General features: G+C 37.2%; 1 protein-coding gene across 3 annotated transcripts in view; it reads right to left on the minus strand.

Annotated features, from left to right (window-relative positions):
- BBX (BBX, HMG-box containing) overlaps positions 1-22,289 on the minus strand; it is a 275,885-nt gene that overhangs the window by 35,259 nt on the left and 218,337 nt on the right. For all 3 annotated transcript variants that reach the window (XM_021710057.1, XM_021710056.1, XM_021710055.1), the window contains 3 exons: positions 17,647-17,727; positions 1,477-2,482; positions 364-502 (listed from right to left, as the gene is read on the minus strand). In XM_021710057.1, the coding sequence (XP_021565732.1) occupies positions 364-502; positions 1,477-2,482; positions 17,647-17,727 (1,226 nt within the window). The remainder of the gene's footprint in view (positions 1-363; positions 503-1,476; positions 2,483-17,646; positions 17,728-22,289) is intronic.

The following is a 22,289-nucleotide window of genomic DNA, read 5'->3' on the forward strand; positions in this document are numbered from 1 at the left end:
ACTAATAATATCCACCCTAAGCCTCAGATGGGAAAATGCATTCTGGTGCTACTAAAGGATTTACAATGTCATACCACTACTACATGATGGACCTTGATTTAAACTCAGCCCCAAGTCTAAAATCTACATATTTCCTACTATACCTAAATTGTGAATGATGTTGTCATTCACGTGACCATGTTAACAGCAGGAATCATGTGACACCCGAGAAGCATGTCCACTAAGGTGCTCACTAAGATGATAGCAAGTACTGAATGAACAGGAACGGGAACAAGCATGCTTAGTTAGTGATTCATATTCACCTTGAAAATCCTTCCCACACCTGAGGTCTCTATGCAGATGACTATGTTCATAGGCACTTACCCAAGGAGAGAGTCTTCCTTTAGTTTTGTCTTCTTGAACTTCTTGCTTCCACTAGACCCACTCTGGTTAAATGACCAGCTTTCTTCATTCCAACACCCTTCATGATCAGAGGAGTTTCCTTTTCCTGAGCTTCGTTTTCCTAGGATAATTCAAGAGGAATTATGTGCTCAGCATATGGGGGTTGGAGGGAGGAAGATCATCTTAGTTGATCCACAAGCGACCTCTTGACTCCTCGTGTACCCTTTGCAAGACACTACTCATAACTACTTCAGAGTCCTCAGAGTGACTCATGCTGGACCATCTTTATTAACCGAACATGCAGAAAAGCGACTTGAAACCTCTAAGATAAGCTGCCTTGTCATAATTCAACAGATATCACATGACTCTGCTAGCTTTTCCATTCAAGAACCAGCCTGAGGTGTGGGAGCCCCTTGTTGGTGGGCACTATTAATTCTAATTTCCCTATGACTCTCTGAAATGACATCCCTGGAGATGAGATACTTCCCAAGAATCTTCATTTGGGCTTGTTAGACCCAGGACTCACATACCTCTAGCCAGGTGCTATATTTTAAAACAGACAACTTAATATGAAATACTCTATGGAATAAAGGCATACACATGATCTGGTTTCTGGATGCTGTCATGTTTTAAAGAGTTTTTCATTTTAATTACAGTCTTGATTACCTAATGCAGAAGGCTAGATAAGGTATTTGCTTCTGGAGCTGACAGGTCAAGATTCTGACAAACACACTTGCTGGATTCAGAAAATCCTCTCAGTTTTAAAAACCAAACCAAAAGTTCCAAACATTCAATACTGATCCTTCAAAACAAAGAACCAGCCCATACCGGTGGAGAAAAGAAAAAGGCCTGAATTACTTTAAATACATATATCCTGGAACTACCTACAAAATGAGTACAAACTCTCTTTTATAGTGCTAGAAAACATATAGGTAAAATGATAAATGGTCATGATCTGAAAGCCATAAAGAACTATACAAATGTAAAATATTATCTTGATACTATATTGTCCCTTATGGCAGTCCTTTTCAATTAGTCTAAAGGAGAAATCCTGCTTGTTTTTCACATTCTTTTCAGTTTGTAGAAGTCACTTACCTCTGTCAACATTAGCTCGCAGAGAGGTGAGCATGCCCTCAGACACCAGGGTTTTATAAAGAGCACCTTTGCAAGACCTCTCAGATTTCCTGGAACCACAAGTCTCTATTTTTCTGTGACAGTCACTGTCCTCAGGCTTCACCTGTCCTGATAAACTGGGTGGTAGTGCATCCTCCGTGGGGGTCAATGGTTCTGTTTTTATACCCTCTGGCACCTCACCAGAGATGTTCTTGCTGGTAGAAATACTAATGAAATCTGGGGGTCTTGACTCTTTGGTGGTGTCTGATGATTTCTCCTTTGACATTTTCTTCTCTCTTGATTTCACTTTTTTCTTTGGTGGCTTGGCATCCAAAATGCTTCCTTTGCCACTTGAGGACATGCGGACCTTCTTGCGAGGGGTTTCTCCAAGTTTCTCTATGCCCCAGTCTCCTTTTGCGACAGCTTCAATGGTATATATGACGCTCTCAATGTCAGACTCTGAAGACTGCCTCTTTTTGCAAGTCTTCTTGGGTGTGGATTTATCATTGCTGTGTCGATCCATTTTGCTTTTCTTCTTTTTCTTTTTTAGCTTTTCTGGTTTGCTTAATGCTGTGGGGTCTTCAATGATCATAATTCCATGAGGATGGCACAAGTGATCCTTTCTAGTGGGAACATCACTTATTATTATCTTGCTACTGGCAGAGTAAGAAAAATCAGGCAAGTGACTACAATTTTGATCTTCTAATTCTTCCTTTCTAATTTCTTTGGGATCTTCCATTTTTATAGCCATTATATCATCCATTTGCAGCTCTTCAAAATTTCTTAATTCCTTAGAATCTCCTACATTTTCCTTAGCTGACTTTTCAAATTCTCCTTCCTTCTGTAACCTGGCTTCATCTGTTTTCTCCGTTTTTATTTCTCTTTCCTCCTTTCCCTTCTCTAAATCTTTAATTCTTCCACCATCTGGTTCTTTTGATTTTATTAACTTTGATTCTTCCATTTTCACCCCCTCTGATGCCAGGCACATCTAAACAATTGAAACAAAAATGGGAGAACACCAAAAATATCTATATTATTCCACACTCAAAATTAATTTAAAGTTTTCAATTATGCCCCTTTAAAAAAACTAATCAAAACAAACTTCTGACCTGAATCAGCTCAGATTTAAACTTTTAAGGTCTTAAACAGTTTATTTTATTTACTGTGACTATTCATACATTTTTGTTATAAGAATATTCATGCATTTAAATATGCACTGGGGAAATTACATAGTATAAGATACATCTACTATAACATTTTTCTAAAGTTTGAAAAATTCTGAATACCAGAAACATATCTGGGTCTAATTTGGTTAAGTTTTTTGTGTGGTGGCTCAAGCCTGTAATCCCAGCACTTTGGGAGGCACGAGGCGAGAGGACTGCCTCCTGGGCCCAGGGGTTCGAGACCAGCCTTGGGCACCATGGTGAGACCTCATCTCTATAATAAGTCGAAAATTAGCCGGACGTGGGTAGCTTGTGCCTGCAGTTCTGGCTACTTGGAAAGTTGAGGCAGAAGGATCGTCAGAGCCCAGTAGGTCAATGCTGGGGTGGTAGTGAGCATGCCACTGCACTCCAGTTTGGGTAACAGAGTGAGACTACAACTCAAAAAAAAAATTGGTTAAGTTTTAAAATTTTTCACCAAAACTAAAATTTCACATGAGAACATTTAAGGGGAAAGCCACCATCTTCCATTCCAGCTCCCAGCTACCTTGAAACTTCAATATAGAGCTAATTTTAAGAAGGGCAAATTGCAGCTTATTGTAGAATTCATTTCAATATCTGGGTTTTCATTCATAAACACTTAACTGCAAGCCGTCCATATGCCAGCCCCCATGAAAGACATTAAAGATTTAAAAAACCAATAAGGTCAAGTCTCTGACTATCAGGAATTTATCAAGAGACTGATGATGCTGATTTGGTCAAGGGCAACACAGGAAGTATTAGGCATAACTTATTTTATCTACTTTGCATTAGTAACTGAGAGAGCAGAGAGTCTTGGGGTTGCTGAGACAATACAAATTCAAGTATAAAAGTAGGAGACTGATCTTTTTAAAAAATCATGTTATTGAACGGCAAACTGTCAGATCTTTAACATCTGTAAAATTCATTTTCTCAAATGGATAACATATTGAATTAGATGTCTGATGCTCTTTTGCTTCCTTTTCTTCTTAGTATTTTCAGTACATCACAAGCCTTTCTATAAGAGTTATGTTATGATTAGTAAGTCTAGGGAAAAATTGGAGAAGGGGTAGGGAGAGGTAGACATAGAAATTTTTAAAAAAATGGACACGATAAGAGCACCCAGACCTTCAGATCATTCACAGGGAAGATATATAACATATTAAGGACTCACAACAGAAGTGTCTTTTTCAGGAACTCAGGTAAGTTATCTGAGATGTTAGCAAGCGGCTATGAAGACTAAGAACTTCCCTTTTATTAAACATAACCAGAAATAAGCTCAAAGCAAAATGTTATTTTAAGTTAATTCGAAATCACTGACACATTTAATCTTCTCTGTAGGTTTTACTCTTAAGGGAGATGTGTGTTTTCAAAAAATCAATTTTGAAATAATTTTACTCTTCTTTTCTCAATTATTCTAGCCCTTCATGAACAACTATCCCATGTGGGGACAGAAACTATACCGGTTCAAGAAAGGAGGATAGAGAGGCATTCTCAAGGTAAATTTTTATGATTTTTCAACCACTGTCACTCTGGTGGCCTTTAATAGGTCACTTCAGAGACCTTTTACTATGCAGAAGCTGGTTTTTACGGTGGTATACCAACAGTTTGCATTTGCCCAGGTTTGACTTAGCAAACTTAATAATACTTTGCAAACTCTATTCTCTGCTTCAATATATTTCAGAATGATTCTCCTCATCACCCCTGATAGGATTCTATAACTAGGAATGAAATGGAACAAATGCAGATATTCACTCTGGGGACATATTCTGGGAAATAGCGTAATATTTCTTGTGTAGGTAATTACACTGAACACTAGTCATGCTTTCTTTCCTTGTTTCAGACTCCTAAAAGTTTTTCACAAACAGGGTATGTTAAGCCTAAATTATAAGAAAAACAATTATATTGCTAGAAGCAAGACTATAAAAGTAAATCAAGTAACTCCAAATTAAAAACTACAAATCACAAATCCACTCATTAACCAAAATCCAAATCAGACTCTCAGACTTGGGTGTCACTCTAGAGGTCTAAGCTAATTTAACATTCTTCCCAATGCAGGAATTCATTTTAGCACAATGTTCCTGAGTTAGTTATCCAGTTTTTACAAACAGACAGTGAACATATTACTCTATCAGAGCCTGTTTGAATTTTTTAAAAATATTGAGCAAAAATCAATCACTCTATTAGTCTTAGTTCTGCTCCCTGAAGCCTCCTAAGTTAATTTACTCTTCCTCATATGACAGACTTTCAGATTCTTGAAGACAGACTGTGTTCCCATAAGTCTCTTCCCAGCTCCTGTTACAGCTTATCACACATAAAGGTTTCCAACCCTTCTAGCTGAGTCCCTCGTATCTAAACACTCTATGGTGAAGTGAGAATGGGCTTTATTGAAAGGAAATGGGTTCAGGACCAAGCACCATAACTTGCCTAAAGCCACACTGTAATGAGCTACGTAACACAGACTTAAACCCATATGAGGAAACAGGCTGAGAAATGGGGTAACGGTATATCCTCCACTGGGCTGTTGTGAGGCGAAAGCGAACAAATGTGTGTGAACACAACCTGCAAATGAGCTAAAGTTTTACAAGGGCTGGGGAAAATGGATACTTCCATTTAGCAATATCTATCTTAGATTATGTTCCTAGCCTCTGTAAGATACTTGATGAGAAGTGGAACTACTTGTTAGTTGATAGGGATGCTAGGTATCTTTCAATGAAATCCAGGGATAAATTATTAATAATCCTCCTCCCCTTTCTCCTTCAAATAGGTAGTATCTCTGGCTTATGTCAGTTAAAATCCTAGACTTATTTACTCACATAATATGTCAGGAAGTTTGGTCTCTCCTATTCCCAATTCTTATAAATTATTTGTTTTTTACTCTACATACAAGACTTTCTATTTTTCATTATGAAGTTTATGGTTTCAAAATTTGAATTATCTTCTACTTTTGTTTTATACGTGCATTTGATGAAAATACTTATTTTGTATCTTTGTCCAAATCTTCAGTAATAATGTTGACTAGAACATGGTGAAGGACAGAGCCCTCTGGCCTTCTAGAGCCCTTTCATGACTTTGTTTGAACATCAATATACTTCAGCAATCTAAAAATGTTTTATAATCCAGTCTAAATTCCTCCAATATTGTTCACAAAACACTGTAAGATCATCTGTCAAAAATCTTGCTAAATTCTGGATAGAGTATGCCAATAGCATTCTCTCAGCCTCTTTAATAACCAACCATATCCATACCACAAATAGGAAATAAAAATGGCCATTATATCAGTTAGGGCCTAACTAGGCAAACAGAAACATCTTAAGGTACAAGTAGCAGAGGGAATTTAATGCAGGGAACAGGTTAACTACATAGGTCATAAAGAACCAAGATGCTCCAATAGTAGGTGGTAAGGTAACCCAGGGGTTAGCAATAGCAGGAAGCCATAGTAGAAACGAATGGAGGAAGAGTGTCACTGAAGCCCAGGGGCCACGTCCCCAGTGGAAGATGGAAGCACGGGAGACCCATCTGAAGAGAGCTGGAACACAGAGGAGCAGCAGCTGCCTTTCCCTCACCCTCTTCCCTGCACACCCCGGCCTCTCAGTTCCTCCCATCCCTCAGTCTCCTGCCAGTGCTTGAGCCCAGGTGGAAGCCAAGGGCCACATGAGTCAAAGAGAAAAGGCAGTCTGCAGCCATGTGGGATGTAAGGCAGTAAGCAGGGCAAATCGACTCTGGGATGGCACATTTGACAATGACCTTTTTCAGAGAGACTTTGATAATTCTCTCTTTTGTCTTCTTTTCCATGATTTCAAACACTATATTATTAGTATAATTTTCAAAAGTTTCTGGGAATTAGTAGTGAATATTTTAGAAATCAGGTTTACCCTTTTGAAATATTAAAATGGATTTTTTTCCTTTTTGTACCTGTTGAGTTCTCCTATTTCACACAACTTGTCAAAGATTATCTAGAGACTGAAATCTCATTAGCAAGGGCTTGTAGTATCCTACAATCTGCTTTTTCTACTACTGAAAATGTGCATTAATATACTAAGATCATATATACTTTGTCTTTTACTAACTTTGATTTAAAATATACTTATCTTTTTTTAACCTATACATTCGGGTTTCAACATAATTCCCTTGTCTCCTCTCCAAAATGATGACAAAACAACAATTACATAATTTGCCTTCTCTTGTTTTTGTTGCTTTATTTTCTCAAGTGTAGGTAGCCAATATCTATCTTTATCTATCTACAAGTGGTTAACAATGGTCTCAAGTTTCTTGTTTTTTTTTTTTGTGGGTTTGCTTTTGCCAAGCCCTTCTTCATGCTGAATTTTAGAATAAATTTTTTTCTTACTAATTGATGCCATTCTCGTTTTTATTTATTTATTTATTTATTTATTTTTCTTCTCTGGTTATTTGCTCTACAAGGTTCATGTTCTTTTACAAATGAACTCATTAGTGTCTATGGATAATCAGAATTTGAGAAAATCTTCCCCACTCTTCTACTGAGATCATATATGCATACACATTTGAAGAGAAAGTTCACTCTTATCGATCCTGGGCCTTATTCCATTTTAGTGCCTATTTGCATGTACAGTTCCTGAATTGTTAAAACTTGCCTTTCCTTAAGTCTTTAGACTTAAGATTTAGACGTTTGTATGTTTGACTCTTTTTTTTTTTTGAGTTGGAATCTCACTCTGTCACCCAGACTGGAGTGCAGTGGCCGCTCCCCACCACCGCAGCCTCGACCTGCTGGACTCCGGCGATCCTTCCGCCTCAGCCTTCCAGTAGGTGGAACTACAGGCGCACACTACCACGCCCGGCTGATTTTTTTGATTTATTGTAGAGATGAGGTCTCGCTGCCCAGGTGGGTCTCGAACCCGTGGGCTCAGGCAATCCACTCACCTCAGCCTCCCAAAGGCGTGGGATTACAGGCTGAGCCACTGAGCCCGGCTATGTTTGACTCTTTAAAGTACTTTCTTTCTAAAGCATTTTTCTCCTGCTAAGAACCTTCTTCTAAGCACTTTTGTTTCTGGTTTATTACTAACAAAAATCATTAAAAATAAATTCCACAATTTCTGTTTTTGATATTTATTCCATCACATATTAGGTATTACCACAAGACACAAACAGAACCTGGGAACAGCTATAAATGTAATAATATTTATAATATGCCATCACTCTTGGATGTGAGCATCCAATGTTGATAGGCAGTTTCAAAAGACAGTGATTCTGGAGCCAGATTGTCTAGGACTGCAGATAGGTGTTGCCACTGATTAGCTATTTTCCCTAAAACTTTCTGTGCCTCAGTTTCCCAATCTATAAAATGTGAGTGTTCATATTATTACCTTAGGAATACTATGAGTTTCAATGAGCTACATATGTAATAGTGCTTAAAATGGTGCCTATAACAGAGCAAAAATAATGTACTGTGATAACCATCCCTCTAGGGTTTTAGGTCACATAGAATAGCTGTTATTATTAGTTGTAATACTTGTATTAGGATCAATAATAGCATGCCTTTTATTTGATAGAGGAACTGCTTTGCTCTAATTTTGCATTCTAGGGTTGAATGACTCTATAGCTGGGAGGAAGACATACACAACAAAATTAGATTCAGAAAGATCTCAAATCAGTTATCTTTCAAGAAGCAACTAACAAATATGAAGTAAGTTCAGTTCTGCTCCTGGATACAAGTGTATCTATTTACATCTACTTTTGGGTGCATACATGAATACTTCAGTGGGAGTTACGAACATGCACACAGATTACACACATGTGCATGGATGTGCACACAGCAGACATAAGAGAACCTACTTCACTATGAACTCAAGTGAATAAAACTGCATCGTGGGAAATACAGAATTAATATCTGTTATTAATTCAGTCGAGCAGTCCTTAATAAAGGGTCGGTTGTTAATCAGGCCATGAAACAGTACATGTTTTAGTAAATGACAATTTATTTTTCCATTATTATTTTAAATTGGACAATAGTCTTTTTTAAACATAAGAACAGAAATCATCTGGACACTTTCCAGGGAATGAAATTCCCATGGCTGCATTCAAATAAGTTAAAATGTTAATGTTTTAAATCAAGTGAGGGGCATAAATATTTGATATCTATCATCTGTTCCCTCAGGTACGACCCCTCAGGTACGACTTCTTTTTTTAAATAACTGTAACTCATGGGCATAAAATGTATTCTGTTCACCTTTGTATTCTCCTCCAAGAATATCCTAGCATCTTTCAAAAAGAAGGCATTCAACAGATAACTGTTAAATTGGACGGTTCATTAGTTCTGAGGTAATTAATGCGTCTAAAATGCTTTCTGAGTCACACCAGGAGAGTTACATTACGAGTCTATAAAAAATAATGCTAATTATGATCATGCTACTGCTTGGCCCAGACCAGTAATTACACTGTCCTTAGATACACCTCCCAAGAGCACCAGAAAAATTAATCACCAATATTTTAATTTTACATCTGCCAATAAAAACCACACTGAAGTTTTTCACTGTTTCGTATAGTCAGAAAGTCCTGACAGTAATGTGCTGGAAGAAATGGAACTCACTCCCCCTGAAAAAACCTAAACACTGATGTGTTGATACCTAGATGCTGAGGACATATGTGTTGAACCATGTATACTAAGTTATCGTCTTCAAAATGATTACATTCAATAGAAATACTGAAGGGGTGAGATAAAATGTGCAGTGGAAGGATTATAGTTTATGCTCCGTTCAGCAAGGCTGTCACATTTTCAGATCAGGCAAGACTATACCTTAGGCTTAGGGTTTGTTATTGGGGACTCATTTTAAAGACATAATAAACCTGTGTACTGCATCAAGTTTTTATCTGTTTGAATCAGATATATCTTAATTTTAATATTTTTAAGGGACAGGGTCTGGCTCTGTCACCCTGGCTGGGGTGCAGTGGCACAATGTTGGCTCACTGCAGCCTTGACCCCCCTGAGCTCAAGCAGTCTTCCTGCCTCAGTCTCCCGTGTAGGTGGGACTACAGGCATGTGCCATCATGCTGGGCTAATTTTTAATTTTTTAAAATACATTTTGTAGAAATGGGGATTCTCACTATATTGCCCAGACTGGTCTTGAACTCCTGGCCTCAAGCGATTTTCTCATTTCAGTCTCCCAAAGTGCTGGGATTACAGGCATGAGTCACTGCACCTGGCTTGAATCAAATTTATTTTTCAATGTATTCTTTTCTACAAATGTTAATATATCTATTCACTTCTTTAATTTGTCCTGCTTTAAAAGACTTAGTGAAATGATAAGTGAAAAATAATAAATCATATCTATTAGATAAAAAGTAATACCACAGAGGTAGGAGCCATTTAACTGGTATAGGTTGCCTGAAATGCTTGGGATTATAAGTGGTTTGGATTTCTAATTTTTTTCAGATTTTGAAATATTTGTATACACATGAGATATTTTAGGGATATGACCCAAGTCTAAACACAAAATTTAATTACGTTTCATACACACCTTATGTACATAGCCTGAAGGTAACTTTATATACGTTTTAAATAACCTCGTGTATGAAACAAAGTCTATATACACTAAATTATCCAAAAGCAAAGGTAGGTGTGGAATTTGCACTTGTGTGGTCATAAACTTTTGTATTTTGTAGCATTTTGGATTTCGTATTTTCAAATTAGGGATGCTCACCCTGTACTAAGAAATGGCAAGTTGTTCCAAAATGTACTATATTATTTCACTCTTAATTATGCTTTGTGTTTCACTGTCTATTAGAAAGGATTCAGCTACATTTTAAAAAGGCAGTGTAAAAACAGACCTACTGACACAAATCAAGAAGTTTTCATTTCAAAATCTCTGCTTTTTAGTATAAAACAAATGTTTTGCAGCCAAGGTATATTTGTAATCATTTTGTACTGGCTTATTATTTGCTGAAACACCGCAGACATAACCCTAGGATGGCACTTAGCAGTGTTTTTCAAGATGCGTATTTCTCCCGTAATTAAATAAAACCAGAATGTTTTGCTGTAGAAATACACACTGGTTGATGGTTTCTGAGAATAGAATTGCAGCTAAGAAAATTCAATTTTCTTTATCATAAAAGATAACTGGTCACAGAACAGTGGTCTAAGCTTCTCTCAACACTAAAATCTGGACATATTTAATAGTTTTCTATTTGGTTTGCTGAAATAATTGGGCCAGGTGAAATGGTGATTTAAATATTTCTCTTTACTCACTATTTCTTCAAAAATGGCATAGTTTCTGAAGATTCTGAATGAGATGGCAGTAACCTTTGCCCCATAGGGCCATCTGCTGAAGTCTTTCCTCCCAATGATGATAGGGCAGTCATTAAGTATATTCTACACTTCCGTTCCTCCAAAAATAAGTTGGAAATGAGATGACAAGTTTTAGAATACAGAAGTTTTCTAAAAATGACCTGTCACTTTGTATAAAAAGATAAGGAAAGGGTCACACTATAAAGGTCCTCTTTAAAGTATTTTAAGTATTAGAATTCATTTACATTATGGCAGTGTAAGAGGAGCCAAAGTAGGAGCCACAGGTTTATGTTTGGTGGGGAGGGTTAAATAGGACGGGATAATGTACATCGTAGTATATAAAGACACAACAGAACACTTCAGTAGTATCATGCATCAATCAAATATCACCACTAAGTGATAGTGGCGGAGGGATCTATGGTGACCGTCTCTGTCATCTGTGCACAGAGGAATGTAGGTCTCAGTTTACCAAATCAGCTATATACTTGGCTAGCAATCTCCTCCCTTCTTGACTCTCCTAGGATTGGTCTTCCTCAATTATTCCTTTCCCCTCCGCATCTTTCAGCTCTTCTTTTTTACTGGTAGGGCTTATCCTTTACAAACATCTGGACTTCCAGAAGAAGGGTTCCCAGGTCAGGGTCACTCAGTTTTCATGTTGGAGTCATCTCTGACTCCTCTTTTTCTTTGCCTCTCACATCAACTCAATCATTAAACCCACTTGCATCCCCCTGGTACCTGTTTCTGCCTCCCATTCCCACTGTCAACCTCCCCAGTCCTGGCTCTTACCTTCTCATACCTGTGATCCAAACAGGCTTTCCACTTCACTCCACTCCATACACAATTGCCAAGGAAATCTCATATTTTCATCATGCATTAGCCTCGCCCCAATTCTTCAATGGCTCTTCATCGTTATCAAGTTCAAATTTACTTGCTTTGCACTAACCCCCTGCCAATTCTGACTCATAGGTACACTTCACCTTCATCTTCCCTAAATATACTAGCATAGTTTCCTATTCCTACCAATTTGATTTACTTGCTGCCGTCCTCCTGGTTCTTTTGCTTTATCCTTCTGCTTTATCTCCCCCATCTCTCTCCTTAATTTTAAGTCACAATCTCCACTGTACATGAGTGGTCATGTATAAAAGAGGAAAGTGGTCAGGGGTAAGTGAACGATGGCAATGATTTTGGTCTCAGAGTCAGAGCTCAGCAGAAAAGAGAGGACTATGTCATTTGGAGAGCAAACACCTCAGAGGGCAGCCACTAATCAGCTCTGACCAATTGTTCTCATGGAAAAAAGCTGGCCCAATGTCTCCAGATCCTCTAAGTTTTGGGGGGGGAGTCTTCATCTGAAGTCTAATTTAAAAATATTAGCCACTGATGAAATGTAAAATATAATAGAGATCAATACAAAGCAGGCCAAAGAGTCTCTGCAGGTTGGATGTGGTCCAAAGGCTGCCAGTTTCAACTTCTAGTTCCTGAACAAACCCTTCATCTAGAGCATCTTCATGCTCTCTCCCCCGTGCTTGGTCCCTAGAACATTCCTGCTAATATTACCATCTCCATTCCCTAGTTTCATATATTCCCATCACTCCAGTAGCATTTCATCATTTCACTGCATGATTCCTTGTAAAATCACTTGCACTATTTATTTCTTATTCTTGAACTTGTTATATCTTTTATCTTTGCAACTAGAGAATATGCTCCTTGAGGACAGGAGTTATATACCGAAATTTTCTATAACCCTCACAGGACCTTTCAAAGTACATTCACAAACAGGCACTTATTTAAGGGTGTAAAATGCATCTTGGCAGCTTCAAAACTATAGACATTTTTTAAAAAAGAAAATATAAGCTCCACTTCTTTGACAGCAGTCTTGAACAATCTGTCATCTTATTCAGCCACATATATATGTGTAGGAGTAAGCTGTCTTCCACAGAGACTTTTATAATATGCACATTCCTATAAGAAGCAACTTGCAGTCTTTTATATTCATCTAAGACAAGGTGACAGAACAAAAACAAGGCAACAGAACAGTCCAGTATTTAAGAGCATGGGCTATGGTTCCTACCCAGGCTCTAATACTTATCCATGTGACCTTAAACAACTTATACCACTTCCATGGCTTTCGGTTTCCTAATGTGTAAATGAGGAATGATAATAGTACCTATACCTCAGAGGATGGTTGTGAGAATTAAATTAGTAAATGTAAAGTACTTACTTCCTAACACATGGTAGATAAAAAATGTCAGTCATTTTTATCTTGCATTACATAGTATATTTGTAAAAAAAAAAAAAATCTGCTATTAAAATGTGAATGTATTTTAAAGAACATTTTAAATTATTTCAGAAAAATTAGAATAGCAAGAGTTTTAGGCTTATGCTTCAGTCCCTAGCCACATTCCAAAACACCAAGACTGTACTTGGAGGTAAAGTGTTCCCATACCACTGACCTTAGAAGGTTTGAAGGTTTTAGCTCTCATTGTATCAAAAATGCTTGTACATACATATGCAGGTAATTTCAGCAGCCTCATTGTTACTGGCACATAATGACCTTCAATAATCATTGTTTATTAGAATACATAAATAAACTGCTCTATTTGTTATATCAGAACATTCTGGTACTAGAGATCTTCAAGTGTAGAATTTTCTTTGCTGAAATGCACAGGTGCAGATATCGCTGACCCTCTTCACTGCGTCCTCCAACTACAGCCACTACAATACAGAGTGATCTCCAGGAGGGTTGCTTTGCAGTTCTTTCTATGACCTGACCTAATTAATTTTAAAATGAAAGGAAACACAGTATGTTATAGTACCAGCACAACTTAAATAACTGATAAACTGAACAGCATGAACCCCACAGTGGTTCAGACAGAAAGCATTATATTTTTCTCAATTCCCTGACCTCAGGAGAAATCTCTCTTCCTGGCTGGATAGATCTCTTAAAAATACCTGGAACAGATCCCAGAATTTTCAGGTCACTTTCAACTATTAAAAGTCTACCCAGTTTAAAATGTCAATCATATGCCCAAATCGGGGCCTTTCCCAAGGCATCTCCTGGCTCCAAATGGGGAAGGGTCCTTACAATACCAAAACTAGAGTGCAGGTCAGTCTAAGCCTCTTTGTGCCTGCTGCCCACTTCCTCCAATTTTCTTTTTGCCTGCTCAGGTGGGTACAGGGCACAGCAGCAATACATGTCTAAAATATTTCTTGCTTCTTGCCAAGGAGTATACATTTTTTAAAAGCAGTGATTCCTAGATTTGGGAGTCTGCTCAATCACTTCTCCAAATTTAGCCCCTACAAGAATGGAGTTGGGGAAGGGGTGAGTAGTTTGAGGCTGGTTACTGGCCCTTTCTCCACAGGGCCTAAAGTCTGTGGCTTAGACAATAGAAGATGTCTAAGGATGATGGCGGGTACAACCAACTGCCCATAGTTATGTCTGTCCTTTGTTTCTGCTAATTCTACAGAAGACACAGTGACCTTCTCAGGGAATTTCACAGGCAGGGGTGATATTCAAAATATTTAACAGGCAAGGGTGCCACCTAATTAAAAGGAATGTGGCTTTCAGCTGCTAAAAGGGTTCTCAGAGGGTTGAGTCACAGACTTTTTAACCAACAGTAGAACTATCTTGGTATCTGAGTATCAAGACAGTTCTACTGGTGCAAACCAGCTAAACATCACTTCTACTTGTTATAGAACTTCGGAGGTCTCCAGCAAAGGGGTCTCCATTGTATTTCTCTCTGATGTGAGAGAATGTTCTAGGCCTGCCCTATACAACCCCGCCCCATTACTGTACAATGGTGTCTTGCTTGATCAACCAAACTATTTTCTGTTTATCCACTTGACCCTTGGGAAACTCATATATCTTTATAATGCCACATTAAGAGTGTAGCAGGCCATTCCAAGTCTCTCCCTGCTGCCAGCTTCCTTCAGTTTTCTTTTTGCCCAGTTAGATAGGTAAAAGATCCAGCAATCAACTGACATCTAAAATAGTACTTGCTTCTCCCAAAGAACAAGATGTTTTGCCTGTACTTCTCTCAGTCCTTAACAGTGGTTCTCTTGGAGTTGCCTTCTCTTCCTTTACATGGGACAGGAACACAGAATGGAAAGTACTGGGCCATTCTGGGACAGACAGAAAAGGCAGAATACCCCAGATAAGCAGATAACCTATAACATCCCTCCACCTAGGGATGACTTGGAGGTTTGATTGGGGACAAGAGAAGGAATCCCAGGAGTAGTGGATGGGACAATAGCTGAATTAGGCTATCTCTTTATAAATCCCAAGAGAAGAGCCTAGCTCAAATTGGAAGCAGTTCCTTGGTGGCTTTCCTTTTAAAATATGTGAATTTTAAGCTCTCTTCAGATTCCAGAAAACAGCACCAATTCTGGGCAACAGGAAAAATGTCCCTCAATATCCTGCTATATTTATTTATTTTAAAAGGCACCAGAAATAATTAAATGTACTATTTTGTTAAAGAAAAATGAATATAAAATACATATGGGATTATAAAAATTGAAAAAGCATGCGTCTATTGGTGATTATTTGGAGATGCTGATTAATCTATTGTGCACATATTTATGTTTAATTAGAAACTGGGAAGTCTTTAGGATGTTATCCTAAAGATACTAAGTATTAGTATTAAAACATTATGTTCATTAGGTGAAATAATAATACAGACTTTTTTGGTAAATTATTTTTTCTGTTTCATCAAAGGCATACATTTTTTACTCAAATGTTATAAGAAATTAAGTCTGAGTATAAGCTGATTTGCTATAATTGGAATAGGCTTATTTCAGTCATTTTACCCCTTTAAATTAAGATAGCAACATCCAAACATCTGTTAAACCGTAGCATCTGTTTCATATTTGGGATACAACCCTACAAATTATAGAAGTGTTCTTTTTAATGAGCTCTGATTTAATAAGGAATATATTTTTTATGACTGCTATGCCAAAGAAAGAAAATGAAAAGATGAATTAATGTCTTTAGCACCCCCAACACAAAGTACTCAAAAGGTTCATGCATTTTTTAACAAAAAAAACTGTTTAACAAAGATAAATATTATATATTTTGAGTTAGTTTTACAATTTAGTGTTGTTTAATAACTAAAAAAGCAAATGTATGCTTGTGTTTATGTGAGGACACACACACACACAAACATATACATACATAAACAATATTATAACCAGAACAAGCAGAAGATCATATATCCATATTATTCAAGAATAATCATTTCTTTCCAATAAATTATCTTAACAATCTATACAATCTTAGAGATACTAGACAAATTTATGACCTCACAGTCTCTCTGTTTACAACTCTAACTCCAAAGGTATTCTTTTTGTCAGATCTCCACTGCTTCAGCTATATCTGAAGTTGGGCTTTGCACTGACTCAAACAGTTTTTTAGTTCTATTCCCTCCTGTCTTCATAAGGCTTTCTTAGGGTTTTCCAGTCATTTGCAGCCCTATCAGCCTGAATTTGTCTTACACAAGAAGCATATCAATTTAGTGTCAGACGACTAGTTAGAGTGTTCCACTGTTATATACTTCATCATTTCAGGCCTTTGTATTTTTATATTTCTAATTTGGATCTGGCTAAGCTTCAAAATCTTAATTTTTTAAAATGCAAGAGCTGTGCTGAAATTTTTTAAATCATTAACACTTGAATAATAAAATAGGCTTCATTTATTTTTGAAAAATCCTAATTTAAATATATCAGATATTTTAAATGTCCAAATTTTTATGATACAAATTACCATAAAATTTAGAAATTTTACAAAATAATAGTCCAGTCCAAAAAAAAAATGTAAAGAAAATGTAAAGAGCCACTACATCACTCACAAATGTAAAAATGTAAAGAGCCACTACATCACTCACAAAAGACCTCAGAGGGAACTCATTGGATGGAAGCCAGAAAAATGAGAAGAAAAAAAGTTTAGTAAAAGAGATTTTTGACATCCACTTTGTACCTCCTAATATATCTGACCAGTAGAGAAAACTGCTACTAGAATGTCCTGCTGCTGAAACGCTCCTTCCACATGTTACTCTGAGGCAGAGCGGTCACAGCCTGGCAGAGAAAGCTAGTGCTTGTGCCCACCCAGCACTGAGTGTTTTTGGTATCTTCCTCCCCAACCCACCCCTACCAAGGGAGGCCTCTGTCCCTCACTGGCTTTATGAAAGCATGTTTTCTACTTTGCAATGAAATAGAGCATTTTACACCCATGTCACAGCAAATGTACAAATGAAAGATGTTATAAAACAGATTTTCAAACATGTCATATGAATTTGAAAAAAACAAAAATCACTAAAAAAAACAAAAATCAAAACATCAACCACCTTATTTAAAAGCTGTGCATGCTAGGGATTTGTAGACAATTTAAAAGAATCAGAGAAAAGGAAAATAATCTAAGCTATTCTTCTGTGTTCAGGCTGGACTTATTTAACCAATATGGGAGAGATAGAAACCGACCTCACTTTATAAAGCTACTTATGAAAAAGATATTGCAGTTTCCCTGGGTAACCTATTCCATGCTTTATGACTGTTAGCAGCAAAATTCTGTTTCCCCAAATTAAAGGTTAACCCTCTAATTGTTGAAAATGAGATGTAACACAGTTTATGGTTGAGATGACACAGTTTAGGGAATTCTGTTATCATTAAATATTTTGTGATTTCCACCTCTGCAGATCTTATCTCAATACATTCTTAGGAACTTGCCTCTGCCAGTTGAAAGAGTGCAGACTTTCCACAGCGTTTTACAGGCTCAGTACCATCCAACTGGGAAGTGTTTGAAGAAATCTATATTGAAGACAATTCACATAAAGAATATTAATTGTGATACCCAAGTCTTTGCTTCCCATTCATACACACACAGAAATTTTTCTTAGTTTATGGGAATATCATTGCTCCCAAGTACCAAGTAACTTTAAACATGTCATGCTTAGGGTGATCCTTTTGAGAACCATTTTTAGTAAATAACCTCAAAAATAACAACAAAAAAGCAGGTCCCACAGGGGAGCCTATGAAGTTGTCAGCTTCAGGACAGACTGGGTGCTCTCTGGAATACTTTCTGAATAAGGGACTTTGTAAGAGCATATATTAATAAGCTCCCTAGTCTATTAAAAAAGATATAGCTTGAAGAACTGCTACAAAACTGTTGCAAAAGAGTTCTTTCCTATTCATCCCAATCATTGACCTTCTCTTTAGAAGATAAATTTGTGGAGTTCAATCTTTCTGAGTTTGGAATATTTTCCTCTCACTGAATTTTCACTGATAAATACTTCTACCTTTTCTAGACAGGTTGAATTCAATTACTCACCTTATCACTAGACTAAGAGAAAACAAACACATTAATATCACTGACTCTCAGCGACTTTAGGGAATGAAGCCCTGAACATAAATGCCAGTCCCTTGAACCAAGGTTGTATAATAGAAAGAAGATGGCCTTTGTACCAGACAGACATGCCTTCATTATTTTCTGCTGTGTGGACTCAAGCAAATAATTAAGACTTTGAGCCTCATTTACCTTACCTCCAAAATATAAACAATATTACCTGCCCTGCATTGCCTTGTGAAGATTGAACTTGATGTTAGCGAGCAGCACAGGGCTGAGGCCCATATCAGGTTCTTAATAAATGGCACAATTATTAGTCATAATGATTTATCATTAACACTAATAAACATAAATACCTTTTCACGCAATTCCCAAAATTAGTTACACATTGAATAAAGCAGAATTAAAAGTTTGGTGTTTGAGGATATTTATTAAATTTAGTAATCTGTAGAGTATTAAACTTGTCGCATAATCTTGTAAGGCTCTCAAGCTTTCCTGAAGGGCCACAAGCTGGGTGTCGTTGCACTACACAGTTGATGCTGTTTTTCTAGTTCTTCCACTGGCTCCCTATGCTGTCGCTTTTGTTACTATAGGTTTCTGCTCCCTGCATGTTCACAACCACATATCCTGTGCCTAATGCAGTGCATGGCACACGAGAAACTCAGTGAAAAACTACCAACTACACAGACGTATCATCTGCCCTCAGAGTTAATGCACAGTTGTTTGAGAGGAGGCTTGAGAATGGTTCCTTGTCTTTCAAAGGAACTCTCTATAGTAAGAACAGTTTTCCTCAATGCTTCTGGAAGGATTTTTACCTACTTATAGGTACAGGGCAGTATTTTAAATGCTCAAGGTTGCAGAAAACCTGATTTCCAAAAGGACGTTTGTAGGAGGAGGTTCCACATATTTCAGTAGTCCAATATTTCCAGAGTCTCCGAGCAATAACATTTTCATAGAATGACTTAGTGATGAGACATGAGTTCTACAAATGAAGCAAAAACTTTTTAATTTGGGGGAGGGGAGGAAGGAAAACTGGACATATGTTAATTTCGATGGCTTGATCCTTATTGCAGTTTTTCTGCAGCATTTGACCATGCTCATCCTTTTTTTGAGAAACTCCTTCCTGGACTTCCATTACTGCAGAGTCCTTGCTTTCCTCCTACCTCTCAGGCCACTCACTCCTTGTCATTCTACTTTGCTGGCTCTTCTTTCTATAGTGAACCCTTAAATGTTCCTCCCCAGGGTTTTATCTTAGGGTTCTCTCTCTTTTTATGTTACATGTTTTCTCTCAGTAATCTCATTTGTGCTGATGGCTTCAGTTTCATGAATAGCTTGTACAATACTAATCTGTTATACCATTGTTCACTCCTGCCAATACTGTTCTATTTAAGAGACATAAACATTCTTTCAAGTGGGAACAATACAGTCAATATCTGCTTTCTGATGACTGTTACTATACAGGGCAGTGTGTATGCGCTACATTGGCGGGTAGGAGCACTCATGGGCCATCCTGCATAGTATGTTCATGGCTGTGCTTTTTATTTTCCTCAAATTGGATGGTACCCTCCAATCACTTAACTACACAGTAGTATCTCTTTTGACTATTCCGTAATGTTCAGATAAACAGTATTCATCCCCAAAGGTTAGTAATAGGGAATGTGGAACAGTACAGTTACAGTGCTAAGAAAAATAATCACCCTGGATGTAAAACTGCAATTTTTATGGCTGCCTGAGGTGGGTGAGGATGCCAGGGAAACAGGTGGTAAAGACCAGAATCAAATTAGGTAATGGTGGCAATCTTTAGCAATTATGAGGGGCATCATAAACATTTTAGCCTGGGAGAAAATGACCAATAATTGCTGAATGAATAAATGAATCAAAGAATAAGTGAACAATATGGATGTTTGGTTTTCCTTACTTTAAAAGAAATTTAATGCTTCCAATAAAACATAATATGTTCCATGATTACTTACAGTTTAAGTATATGGCTTTTAATCAACTGCAATATTCTGTAACATATTAAGCATTTCATCATAAAAATGAAAGCTTTAAATTTGCACCTATTGCTCATATTCAATTGTGACCGTATTTTTAATTTGGTAAGATAATAGTTATATTTATACAGGCAGAATAAATATCTTCTAAGGAAAGTTTTAATGTACAAATCTATTTCTCTGAATCCTCCAGATTAGCTCTCTGTATCTTCAAAGTAAATATGTAATTTTTCAATGCAAAGATATACTCTAGGTATAAGAGTCAGTCACATAGCAGAGAAGAAAATGTGTGGACTGATCATGGCTTTTAGACCTGTTAAATAACAAAAGACAATAGCTCCCTTCTGACATTATATTTGGTCATTAGTCTTCAGTAAACTAGATCTAGAAAGTGACTGATGTTTCAGTGACTCTACTGTAAACAACAAAAGATGTAGATAGAAAACTCATTCTGACCAACTTAATAGACCAGAGCCTCGAAACACAGGATGATGGACCTTCAGATGGGTCAAGCTAAATCTGGACGAAATACAAATGTCAATATAGAATGGGAGATGGGCTGAAATTGGGGATGAGTGTCTGCACTCCATTATTTTTTTCTAGATCCTTATTTTTCTCCTTTTAAATGTAAGCTTCATGAGGAACCTACACACAAAATGTGCTTTATTCAGCTTCAGTTCCATTTGTTGACTTTAACTTTAATGGCCTTTAAAATTATTAGATTTGGGAAAAAGAGGAAAAATACCCTTTCCAGCTTCCAAGGCAGAGACCTGGGACTCAATGAGAAAGAAAACAAAAACAAAACAAAACAAAAAAATTTCAACTTACAGAAATTACTGGTGCTGACTATTTTTTAAAAAGTATGGTTTTTGGATAAATATTTTATACAATAAAGGACCCATTTCCAAGAGAAGATCTAGTTAATCTCTTCCTACAGTTAAAATAGTTTGTAAATAAAATTGACAGAAATAGTGTCTAGGAATTTTGCATGCCTGATCTTAGAAAGATGTTACAAAGCTAAATGCTTTTAAAGAGTAAATTGTTTCCTAAATTATATAAACACACTTCTCTCTAAGTGTACATAATAGGGCTAGGAATCCCTCTGAAAGAAGATAGGCAAAAAAAGAGGTATACAGATCAGTACATGGAATATTCTCCAAGATAGAAAAAAAAAAAGAAAAAAAAAGGTACACTGGATAATTTCTATGAGATACCTATCACTTCTCTCTGTCCTTCCCCCATGAGGTCCCAAGAATATTAAGAAGTGCCTTAATAATAATGATTTAACAATTTTGGGGGGTAAAACAAATCCACAACTATAGAACAGTAGTAACAAACAATGGTTCTCTAATAGGAAACTTGTTGAAAATGCAAATTATCAGGTCAACTTCCCGACTTAATAAATCAGAAACTCTGGGGGTGGCACCCAGCAATCCATGTTTGAACAAGCCTTCCAGGTGACTCTGATGTATTTTAAAGTTTGAGAATCTTTGTATAGACTAATTAGGACAAGAATTTTAAGAATCTCTGAATTTTCTCAAAGGTGATGATGTTTTATGAAATAATAAGAGCTTTACAGATATCATTACAGTTAGTAATTACAGCCTATTCTACTTCTACTGCAATATATATGCTCATAGTAAATTTCAGTAGATAATTTTTTTTTTTTTTTTTGAGTTGGAATCTCACTCTGTCACCCAGACTAGAGTGCAGTGGCAGCTCCCAGCCACCACAGCCTCGACCTGCTGGGCTCCGGCAATCCTTCCGCCTCAGCCTTCCGAGTAGCTGGAACTACAGGTGCGCGCTACCACACCGGGCTCTTTTTTTGATTTATTGTAGAGATGAGGTCTCAACAAGTTGCCCAGACGGGTCTCGAACCCGCGGGCTCAGGAAATCCACTCACTTCAGCCTCCCAAGGCATGGGATTACAGGCTGAGCCACCGAGCCCGGCTTCAGTAGATAATTTTATGAGTTCACCTAGTTAGCTTTTGTTTAACCTTAAGCCAGTTCAGTATTAGTCTGACAACATGGTC

Source organism: Carlito syrichta, unplaced genomic scaffold (assembly GCF_000164805.1).
Source record: "Carlito syrichta isolate Samal-C Ts95f unplaced genomic scaffold, Tarsius_syrichta-2.0.1 Scaffold287976, whole genome shotgun sequence".
Lineage (NCBI taxonomy): Eukaryota > Metazoa > Chordata > Mammalia > Primates > Tarsiidae > Carlito > Carlito syrichta.